The sequence below is a fragment of the Telmatherina bonti genome, assembly GCF_933228915.1.
Source record: "Telmatherina bonti genome assembly, chromosome: 6".
Classification (NCBI taxonomy): domain Eukaryota; kingdom Metazoa; phylum Chordata; class Actinopteri; order Atheriniformes; family Telmatherinidae; genus Telmatherina; species Telmatherina bonti.
Window position 1 is genome coordinate 28112494 of NC_136624.1, and position 12009 is coordinate 28124502.

Here is a 12009-nt window from a genome sequence, read left to right on the forward strand (position 1 = left end):
GTATAATGTGGGCCTCCCCAGGGGAACTCTAAGCCGTTTGAGGGGAAGGCCAAAAAGTGGACATGAGGAAATATCATATTAGGTATTGAAAATAGCTCAATGTTTGCAATATGATTCAAAAGCTCTAAAACAGTAGTTCTGAGGGTTTTTTTTTTGTGGTTTTTTTTTAACCGTTTTTCACAATAAGAAACCAATAAAGATAAGATAAAGAAAAGAAATGATCTTATTTATTCCCACATAAGAAATATAAGCATTTAAATACCCAAAGAACAAAATATCTAAATATAAAATACACAAAATATACACAAATAAACTTTAGATATAAGGTTTCAGATAAACTCCAGTTGATAAAGCACCTTATATACAAGGTTAATGTTCACATACACATCTGTAAATGCAATAGAAACATGGTGTGTGGGTGTTTCTGTAGGATACTAAACAGTAATCATGTTTCTGTAGGCATCCATGAATCCATGAACATATGCTCCTGATATTCAGCTGTCCAACAGTTTCACCTACTTTATATTAAGGTCACATAATATATGAACTTAAATCAGTTGAAGTACAGATGAGAGGTCATTAAAAGGCATAACTTATTTTTGGGATAAGGCACACTGGCCTGCCGTGACCTAGTGTGGGTCTTGACATTACTCCTGTATCATTTTCACCGTGCTGCCGTGGGCGAACTTACTGGAATGACCCATTCCGCGCTGAAGCGGGAAACTATGGTAACGATGTTCGAAAAGAAAAGACTCACCAAATAATAACAGATTACATTTCTTTCATTTAACACTTGAAGCCGTGGAAAAGAAATGGGGGTTACACAGAGGATACACGTCGCTTTGACGGCCTGGAGTCGCTGACAGAGTTTTTAGGATGTCCGGTGAGTTCCGTCGGTCCTCCCCCCTCAGTTTTCCATCCTGAATGGAACATCCTGAAAGTTTGGCACTCAGATTTGCTACTGACAACATTGCTGGGGGTAAGTTCACTTCTCCCCTCAGAGCTGACTGTGGGAGGACCCGGAGCCGAGCTATTACCAAACGACAGAGTTAAACATGCTTTTGTAAGTTTTATCCAGTCGTCATTTTCCCACAATAAAGCATTATTTGTTGTGAGGAAACGCCACAACGCGGGTGAAGTTGCTGGCTTTATATTTTCTTCTTTTGGGAATGCTTCCTAAGTCTGCAAATAAAGGTAAGTTAATCCGTCTGTATGGAAACTAAAATCTCCCAACTTTGTCTTTACTTCTATATTTGTTCACATATTAATGTATACATTAAAACTAAATTGTATTTAAACACATCAGAATCAATTCAATGCTTAATCCCCAGCTGTGAACCCGAGGATGCTTCTCATAATAGCTGCTGTTTATTTTCATTTTAATTGTTTTTATTTTAGTAATGTTACACGTGTGCATCGCTATTGAAATGTATTCATTTGTCAATACACGAAGCTTTTAGATTATTTCTTTATAAATAAAACAGTAAAAGTAAACAGAAAACCTAAATGTTTTGCTCATGCATGTATGAGGCTTAACATTATAAAAATGCATGATTTACATAGCCTTAAAAGCTGTTATTAGAGTAATTGTTATGTTTCATGCTGTGTAGAAAGCTGCGACAGACTGATTGCTTTTCATTTCTTTCAATCCTGTGAATGCACTTCACGGACTGTGAATTTCTACTTCTCAGAAAAACTTCATTTTAATCTCCTCTCTTCCCTGTAGGGCAGAGAGTGACAGTCTTTTCTGTCAATCGACATCTGAAGACATGCTGTACTGGACTCTCTTTGACTGGAGAGTACTGCTGCTGATTGTTCTGCTGTGGGACAACCTCTGCGCTTTGGGGGTGAAGCCCACGAGATGGCCACTATATTCCCAAAAGCCTCTGCTGCTTGCTTGGAACATCCCGACACAGGAATGTGGTCCGAGGCATGGTGTCTCTTTTCAACTGGACCAGTTCGAGATTGTGGCCTCACCAAATGAAGGCTTTGTCAAACAGAATCTGACTATGTTTTACAAGGACCGCTTGGGTTTGTACCCCTACATTGAGCCAGATGAAACATCATTGAATGGGGGGCTGCCACAGGTAGCTAGTCTTACACGGCATCAAGAAAAAATGTTGGAAGGTGTTGAGAAGTACATACGTGACCGACAAGCCGTAGGTTTAGCAGTTATTGACTGGGAGGAGTGGCGTCCCCTCTGGATACGTAACTGGGGAACCAAAGATGTCTACCGCAAACATTCTCGGGAGTTGGTACGCCAGAAGAACCAAATGTGGCCTCCAGAACAGGTGGCAAAAGTGGCCCAGCAGGAGTTCGAGATGTCTGCTAAAAAGTTCATGCTGGAGACACTGAGGCACGCCAAACACCTGAGGCCGAACCAGCTTTGGGGGTTCTACCTGTTTCCTGACTGCTACAACCATGACTACATGCGTTCCCTGGATAGCTACACAGGTCGCTGTCCTGATGTGGAGGTGGTGCGCAACAATCAGTTGGAGTGGCTGTGGACTGAGAGCACTGCTCTCTTCCCCTCCATCTACATGGGCACCAAGCTGCGTTCCTCACCATTTGGACGCCAGTTTGTACGATACCGGGTAGAGGAGGGGATGCGTTTGGCTTCATCAGGCGATGGGTTGGCACGTCCGGTTTTTGTGTACACCCAGCCCACCTACACCAACTCCCTAATGCAGCTGACAGAGGTGACTCTGCCTTTAGAAACACGGGCGATACCACGTTTGGTCCTTTTTTCTGAATCTTTTTTTCCTGCTTTGTTTTTACCAGCGTGATGAAGGACAAATTGACAAATGTGCTTTTGTTTATCTCCACATGCACTATACATTTTTTTCTCAAACAAACAGTTCTCAATCACTGTGTAGCTCACTCTCTCATCCATATCAGCGCATGCTACGTGGCTATAGCTTTGTACTTTTCCTTATCGGTAGTCGCAGTCTTTTCCTGTTCTGGTAGCAGTCGGGCTCTAATACCTTTCATTGGTATGGAGTTAACAGGATGGGAGTAGGTCAAGTTGAAAATATTGCTAATCACCCTAAAGACTGTTTACATAAGGGAGAATTAACAGACAAGAGTTGACGTTGTGCTTAACATACAGCAGCTGATGATTTATCAACAGGTTGACCTATTTCACAGTTTAGTAAAGGGGTATTTTTTGTTTGTTTGAGCTGTGAATGTAACATTTAAAACATCTTTTACAGACTGATCTTGTGTCCAGCATCGGGGAGAGTGTGGCTTTGGGAGCAGCTGGGATTATCCTGTGGGGAGATGCAGCATATGCAACTAACAGAGTAAGCACCCACAGTCTAATTATGGAAACAAACTCATCAGTCACTCAGACATGTCTTACAAGTGTGCTTTTTTTTTTTTTTTTTTTTTTAAATTTAAACCACAAGCGTTATCATCTTGAGTTTTAACCTCCTTTCCTTGCCTCACATGTAAAGTCATTTGACACTCAGGGCTCCAGTTTAGTTAATGATTTAATTTAAGTCACATGTTTTTCAGATACACAGAAGATATTTGTCTGAATGCCTTTTTAAGTCTTATCTCAGCTGATTGGTACTTTTGTATTTTCTGGCAGTAGAAGGCAGCATAGGAGAATAACCACTACTTAAATAGTAAAGAAAAATATCAAGATTTTAGCAAACAAAAAGTGTGTAGTGTGTAGTAGTCTGGTTCTGCAGAACTCCAATTCTCTGACAGATTATAGGATATATTTCCCCAGGATATTCTTATTTTACTGTGTTCAGGACTCTTTCTGCTGCAGCCTTTGTCCACTGGATGGGTTGATCAGTCAATAACTATGTGCACAAATGTGGACTATGAAAATGTAGGGATCAGTTTAAAATGCTGTGTACCACTCGGTGTGTTCAGTGCACATCTGAGCTCATTCAGCAGGGCTTTTATGTAAAATCCAGAGATGCACCACCTCCCTGCAGGATTGTGCTAAGGGGGCAGGCTGAGGTATGAATGTGTTTGCTTGTTCTTTAAAATGCAACCACTATGAATCACAAATAAATAACTTTTATTTCTTAGATTTACTACTTTGGTTTTTTTCCACCGGTGCAGCCAGTCATTTGCTTTCCTCACCTCTCTTTGGCTTGCTAAGATGCAGATAGGAAGAGTTAAGTGTGAAAACTATTCTTAAAAAAATATCCAACATCTTGAAATTAGCATTGAAAGTTCATTCCTTGTTATGAAGAAGCAATTTTTACAGAAGTTGAAAAAAGTCAATGGAGAACAGAAAATATTCCTCCCATCCAGAGATGCATCTCTTTAAACAATACTCAGTGTTTTGCAGCAGTAACTGATGTGTATAATTTCTTACAAAGAGATGACTTTTACCTATTACATGCATAGTATATAGTAGTATATAGTATATAGTAGTACATAGTATATAATAATTAACATAACACGATCACCAGCCTAATACCGAGAAGAAACTGTTTGTGCCAACGAAGGAGCTCTGACCAGTCAGGGTGCAGACAAAGCACATCCAGGATGTCCTGGAGTGTTTGGTACCGGCACATAAGCAATAGACTTTGTAGGTGCTGTGGTTTGTGGGGTGGGGTCTTTGTTGATTGGACTTGCTTCCCACCGGAAAGGCTGGCACCTCGGGGGAATGCCGTTGCTATGCTGTGGGTGTTACTAGTTTGCAAAAATGTTTAGGTAGGTGGTAAATGTTGAAGTAACGTCCATGTGAATACCAGGATGTAAGCTTTCCCAGCAGGGCAGTGCATTGGGATGCTACATTATGGTTGATATGGCAGTGTAATGAAAACGTGCCACAGCATGCAACCATCTTCCAAACACATGCCTCTAAAAACACATTTTCACTATGTTAAAGCTCTGTGTTGGCTGGAAACATTTAAGAAAGCTGCTGTGGTGAACTAATGTACATGGACTTTCTGCTTTATCCACATTCATCTGTAGCACAAGTTGGATATGGTCAAAAATACTTAACTTAAACCTAAAACAGTCAGTCAAAACTGATCATTTGAGTCCTGAGCTTAAGACCCTGTAGTTCTCCCTGTCTTCGTGTCTCCCGCCTGCAGTAGTCTTTGTGTACTTAAAAGCTCAGTTATTGGTTCAGGAGCTGGTAGAAACTGTAGTTCAGGGTTCGCTGTGTGAGCAGTAAATTGTTTTCCTCTCCAGTGTTTGTGGGACTCAATTGCTTTGTCTGTAAACATGTTCTTTTTGATGGATGTTATTTCTGTGAAAATATGTCTTGTGCTTTTTTTTTCTCTTGAAACAGTACATGGGCCCCAACACATCCTAACTGAAATAAGATATTTTTAGAGTGTGGATCTTTAAAATGGTCAAAAGTCATGCTGTACATCAGGCTTCACTTTTTTTAAATCATATTATATAATAAATATAACCAAATATAGGAACATTTAACTGGATCTACATAAGTGGAATAGAGAGGTTTTATAGTAAGGTTAGCCAAGGCTCTAGACTGACTCTTTGTACTGGTTGAACTGGTGTTTTGAGTTCACCAGCAAAACATTAAGGACCACCCAAAATTTCATTTCAGTCATTATCCATTAACATTGATTGTTATTTAAAGGATTGTAAACACAAATAAGTATATGAATAATATTTATCTTTATTTGAAGCTTGAGTGTTGCTTGAATGTACAGAATGTTCTCAGCCTGTTGCAGCTTTTTTATTTTTTTACAGCTACGTTGCCACTTATGAACTTCTGGGAGAGAGTTGAGTGTGAGTGATGCCGCACAGACAGAGTCTGCAGGAGTCAAAGTTTAACCTCATTTAGTTTTTTCTTGTACATTTGGCTCAGGCACTGTGGAAAAACAGTAGCACATCCTCACCCACATATGAGCAAATTCCATGATATTCCACGTTTTACAGTGGATTTAGGTTTTATTGTAAAATTCTTCAATTCCATCCATGTTTCCTGCATCACGAAAACTGAAATAAACCATTTATGATGTCTAAAGCAGAAAAAAATTGAAGCTGGAATGATGATAAATGAAGAGCCATTTGAGAACTGGAAGATGCAGCCGAGCCAAAAAAGATGCCTTGAAAATGGTCAGAGATTCTGTCACTAATTTACAGGACGTTTAATGTGTCTGCATGTTAGTTTCAGACCAACACATAATACAGTGTACACCTATGGGTCAGCATCGAAGACCCTCTCCTCTGGGTTTTAACTTTTTTTTTTTTCTTTTTTAAAAAAAAAAAATTTATTAACTTGTCATTTTTCTCTACTTTGACAAGCAAAATGTTCGGTGCACCACTGTGATTAAAAAATTAAAATTGGTCATTCTGGCCAAGTTTGTGGTCACACTCTAAGGCTCTGTTTAGGCTTAATATTTCCAGATAAACTTTCTTTCCCAAACTGTTAAAAGCCTCAAGGCAAAATGTTGAATTGTAAAGAGGTAGTGGTAGAATTTATTTATATATAAAAGTATTAATTTTAAATGCTTTATTGAGTTTGGGGCTCTTTCATATCAGTGGAAAAGATTCTCTTTTACCGTCTAAATATCTTTTCTTTTATTACATTTGGCCCAGAAAGGTCATTTTAACAGTTTTAGTGATTAACACCCAAACAGTGAGTGCATTTCTTTTTCTCTTTCTTTTTTTATTTCCCTTGTAGACTACCTGCTCTGACCTGGATGTGTATCTGCGGGGCACGTTGGGTCAATACCTCCTCAACGTCTCCACGGCAGCAGAGCTGTGCAGCCGGACCTTGTGCGGTTCTCACGGCCGCTGTCTTCGAAAAGTTACAGACAGTGATGTTTACTTGCATCTGAACCCGCTCACACACAGCATCACAAGGCGAAGCGGCAGGCTGACGGTCACCGGTGAGCTCGGAGAAGCAGACAAGACTGGTTTTAATACACATTTTCAGTGCCAGTGCTACAGCGGGTTCCAAGGGGATGGCTGTGAGCAAGTAGACCCGCTACATCAAAAAGGCAGCGGCACTCAGGCCTGGGCATCAGCACTTCAGTGTGTGATCTCACTGTTTGTCTTTGTACTCCTCTGTTAATACACAACAAATACTGTAGACATAGCTGCAAATATGATAGCACAAGAGATTACACGGTTGTTTTGTTTTGTTTTTTTGTTTTTGCTGTACATTAAGGATGACTATAAGTGACATTTTAATAAGAAACACTGTGGAAACTGAAAACTTATTTGTTTATAACTTCTAAACATCAGAGGGCTTGCTGGAGGAGACCCTGTTTACATTTTTCTCTCAGGTTCCTCCTCAGCCTGCTACTGTCTCCCAAAGTGTCAAATTCCACGTTTCTCATGGACAAAATGCTTCTGTGGTAAATGTGATGAAAGAGTTGATAAGTTAATGTTATTGCTGTCGTAAAAATTAAAACGATGCACTTAAATCAGCTAACAGCACATGATATTTTAAGGGCCTAATACATAGATTTTTTGTCCCCAACATGAACTCTCTGATGTTTTTATGGAGGCAGTTGCTGTGTATTATTTATTTGAATGTGTTTTAGGTGTTTTGTATGAATTTTTGTTATTTTCTATTTCCAAGTCATGACTACTAGTTTTTTATTAAAACACTACGATTTCTCAAATTTTATCGAACATGTTTTTTTTTTTTGTTTGTTTTTGCAGCTATTTTGACTTTAAAAAAAGCTTATTAAAAAAAGCTAATTCTGAACTTTTTGTGTGTGGAACAAGTTCACTGCCACTCATATACAAACGATTGTTTTCTGATATTTGCCACACACCAAATAAACCTTACTTTGTGACCTTTTTGTAGTGTCATGTGAAGTTTCTACAGTGTACTGTAAGCATAACAGGAAGCAACGTTTAATTGTAGTTTTGGTAAATGACAGGTAAAATGCTTGTTAGCTGTTGAAAGTTAAGTTTTAGGAGGAAGCTTCTGTGGCTCACCCTTGGCCAGGGGAGTCAAAGCCTGCTGTTCTCAGGGAGGGACACTGGCTGCTGCCTCATACCCCCTTCCCCATATAATTATAGGGTGTTGCTAGCCAAGAGTTATTTTTTACTGCATTTAAGAGTTAAGCAATGCTTACATTAAAATTTGGACAGAGAAGAGTTCATTATGGCTTTGATTGATAGTCACTTAGAGGGAAACTTTGTTGCCTTTCCAAAAACTCCACAATAAACTATTTTTAGTCGTGTTTATGTGTTTATAATGAAACAAACAAAGCTGGACAGAGAATTCACAGTGATTGGGTAAGTTTAAACTTGCCTGTGACTTTAAATCTGCTGCACTTCATTTGCATGTACCTTCTCATTGGTTGGCTGAAATCCTCTGAGCACATGAGAGCAGTTCTGGTTTTTTTTGTTACTTCCTTTTTTTCCACTTTTTCACTCACATCATGAGACTTATGTTTCCGTGACAAAACCACAAACAAAAAATCCTATGCACTTAAAAACAGGTAAGTGGGTGTTTATGTGAATCATTTAGCTTTATTTAAAACTGTAATAACACTTTATTTAACACTGAAAAAGTTTTTTGGCAGATTGTTTTATGTAGTGGAGCTCCACACATCTGGAAATAAGGCTATTAAAAGTTAAAGCAATTTATAGGGTTAACAGTTTCAAAATGGGCTTAATGGCAATAATGAAAACTAAAAAATGGCAGATTGTTTAATCTAGTGGAGCTCTACACATCTGGAAGTAAGACTATTAAAAGTAAAAGCAGTGTATATGATCAGAGTTTTAAAATGTGCTTAATGAAGAAAATGAAACTTAAAAATGTTTTCCAGTCTTGACTCAAAAGTTAAAACATTAAAAGAAATAAAACAAAGCACTTCTGCAATTTCCTCTTGAGATGTCACAACACATATGAGTTGCACTAACACTGTCTTCTTCATCAGAGCAAGAATGTGGTCCGCTCCTTCTGAGGCGTTGCTGCTTTTCAATCTGATCAGCCTCATTTCTGGGCTGCAGGTTTCATCGCCTTTCTCCCAGATGCCTTTCATCTCAGTCTGGAACGCTCCAACGGCCAACTGCCTCTCCCAGTATGGTGTGGACCTTGACCTCGGGATGTTTAGCATTGTCCAAAACCAGAACCAAACCTTTATGGGTGGCAACATTACCATCTTTTATGCTGAGAAGCTTGGTTTGTATCCAAGGTACTCCATCCAGGGGGAGGCGATCAATGGTGGAGTTCCACAGAACAGCAGCCTGCAAGAACATCTCAGAATTGCTCGTGAAGACATCTGCTATTACATCCCTGACTGGGATTTCCAGGGCCTGGCTGTGGTCGATTGGGAGAGTTGGAGACCTTTATGGGAGAGAAACTGGGATAGTAAGCAGGTGTACTGGGAGGGTTCAAAAGCACTGGTGAAGTCCATGCATCCAGACTGGAGCCCTGCACAGATAGAAGCTGCAGCACAGGTGGAGTTTGAGAAAGCTGGGAGGAAGTTCATGGAGGAAACTATAAAACTGGGGCAAGAGATGAGGCCAAATGGTTTGTGGGGTTATTATGGTTTTCCCAACTGCTACAACTACTACAATGACAAAAGCAAAAACTACACAGGGGAGTGTCCGCCTGTCGAGCTGCAGAGGAACGACGAGCTCTTCTGGCTTTGGAACGCCTCCACTGCTTTGTATCCTGACATCTACCTCAGCCTGGAGCTGCGAGGCCTCGGCAGAGAGGTGCTCCTCTACACTCACCACCGCATCCTGGAGGCTGTGAGGGCTGCATCTAAGGTCACCCCGTCAGAACTTCCCTTGTTTCCCTACGCGCGCATTGTTTACACCTACACGTTGGATTTCCTCTCAGAGGCGAGTGGAAGCTCATCTTAAATGAAGGCATTTTGAGATGTCCAGATCTGGTGTGGATAACTAGCTTTTACCTTGTCACCCTGCAGGAACACCTGGTCTACACTATTGGAGAAAGTGCTGCCTTAGGATCTGCAGGGGTCGTGCTTTGGGGTGACCACACTTTTTCCAAATCTCAGGTACAATAAAGACCCTGCCATAGTAACTAATTATAAGTATCGTTGAAATACTGATACTTTACTATGAAATGCTAAAATATTTTACAAAATATTTTGGATGAAAGTTTTGCCAGATTTGTGCTGGAAAATCCTGTTAATTGGCACCTTGCTGTGTTTACTTTTGTTCCTAAAACAAGAAATTAGATAAAAACTGATCCCTACAGGTAAAGATTATCATGCAAGTAAGTTTAATTGAAAAAAAAAAAACCCCATTAACGACTAAACAAACAAATTCTGCTACATCTGAGAGGATTCAACTTTACAAACATTTGCAAACAAATCTATATAAACCTGCAGTCTACAGATGCTACAATGAAAAGTGCATGGGTTCATTCTGACACACAAAAGGGACCAGTTTCTTGCACAGCTGGTTGCTGTGGTTTTAGGTAACATTACTCAAGGAGGATTTGTTTGAGTTTATTTTTAGCTGCAGATAAAATATTAATGGTGCAAGTGTGTTTAGGCTGAGTCAAATGAACACAGTGTGAGCTCATGGTGATGAAACACCGACCGTGTGGCTCATAGTTGTGTCTTTTTGGTTGTTTTAAGAGAATAGCAGCGTGAACAGATTTAACTGCTGGTTTTCAGGTGATGTAACATGATGCTTGTTACTGATTATCTGTATTTTTTCAGGCTACGTGCGAGGCAGTTAAATCCTACATCGATGACATCCTGGGTTCCTACCTGGTCAATGTGACATCGGCTGCTGCCCTCTGCAGCCAGACGTTGTGTTCCTCTCAGGGACGATGCCAGAGGAAGAACTTTAAATCCAATTCCTACCTCCACCTTGACCCCGCAGCATGGAAGGTGTTGACTGAGGAGAAATCGGAAGGAGGGAGGAATTACAAGGTTGTCGGACAGATGGGAGCACATCATGTGCAGCTAATGAAGTCTGAGTTTCAGTGCAGGTGCTACCCTGGGTGGACTGGTGAGAACTGCTCCAAGCCAACTCAAAAATGAGATTTCTTTTTTCCTGTTCCAGTTGGGGGGGGGGGGTCCCTGGCTTTCCAGCAAATGTGGTCTGCTGTTAATGGAAAATTTCAAACCTTTTAGAAATGTGATTTATTCATGACATGATGTTTTTATATTTCTTTTTCTTGATTTGTGCAATTTTTAGGAATAAATCTCGAGTCTCCCATGTTTGTCGATCAGTTGCTGTCAGTAGAGCGAAGAAAATTGTGACAAAGAATGTACTGTTGAAAGATGGAAAACATGTAAAATCTTTTTATTTTTGCACGACGCTCAAATCATGTTGTATTCAAAGGCAAATGGGAATTCAGATGTTTCTGATTCCTGGCTAGGAAAGATCATACAAGCACATTTGTTCTTTCTAAAAAAAAAAAAAAAAAAAGCAAGACAAACATAAAACAGCAATGTTTGGTTTTTTTTTTAAATTTTAAAAAAAAATTTTAAATCATTTTTAATGCTGAACATGCTGAGGTAAAAAAAAAAGATGTATTTTGGAGGCACATCAAACAACACGGCTTTAAACTGTCAAAACATCTCATGAGTGTTTTGCACTTTATCCATTTAGCTCACCACCGCAGAAGGAGGCAATGATATCACGTCTGCTTAAGGGGAAAATCATCTCTGCCGTCACCTTTGATCCAAGTAAAAATCATGAAGCAACTGGTAGGCAAATGTAATATGAAACTGAACACACCCTCTTTAGTAATGAAAGAGATCTTCCGTCCAGATGCTGAAAAATCACTTCAAAGGTTTTAGCTTTAATTTGGAGAGGAGGTGCGAGTTTGATGCTTATTCACTCACTCGGCATTTATCTTTCTTAATTAATAGAATAGTAGCAGCACATACAGATGGAGATACTATGGTGTAACTGAGGAGGGAAGACAGGAAGAGAGAGAGTGATGACTTAAATAATAACTTTACACGTCAATGGGGAGATTTTTGGAGAGCAGCACCAGACTACAAATAAGTGTTCAAAGCAGAGTATAGCTTTAATCTCAGTTATTTCTGCTCAAGGATTTTAATGCTATAATGGAATCAGTCTTTTTCTCTCTTCCTCTAT

The 12009-nt window shown here is 39.7% G+C and overlaps 2 protein-coding genes across 2 annotated transcripts; both read left to right on the forward strand.

Annotated features, from left to right (window-relative positions):
* The first annotated feature begins 1014 nt into the window (after nt 1–1014).
* hyal2a (hyaluronidase 2a) lies at nt 1015–7762 on the forward strand. Its single transcript, XM_079241891.1, has 4 exons — nt 1015–1194; nt 1727–2699; nt 3213–3302; nt 6632–7762. The coding sequence occupies exons 2-4, from the start codon at nt 1770–1772 to the stop codon at nt 7022–7024; spliced, it is 1413 nt and encodes a 470-aa protein (XP_079098017.1). The 5' UTR covers nt 1015–1194; nt 1727–1769; the 3' UTR covers nt 7025–7762.
* A 608-nt stretch (nt 7763–8370) lies between these two features.
* Nucleotides 8371–10940, forward strand: hyal1 (hyaluronidase 1; the record flags this gene model as incomplete). The annotated part of the gene is made up of 4 exons (XM_079242072.1): nt 8371–8411; nt 8853–9765; nt 9852–9941; nt 10614–10940. Exons 2-4 carry the CDS (start codon nt 8860–8862, stop codon nt 10938–10940), a joined length of 1323 nt encoding a protein of 440 aa, XP_079098198.1. The 5' UTR covers nt 8371–8411; nt 8853–8859.
* Between the last annotated feature and the right edge of the window lie 1069 nt (nt 10941–12009).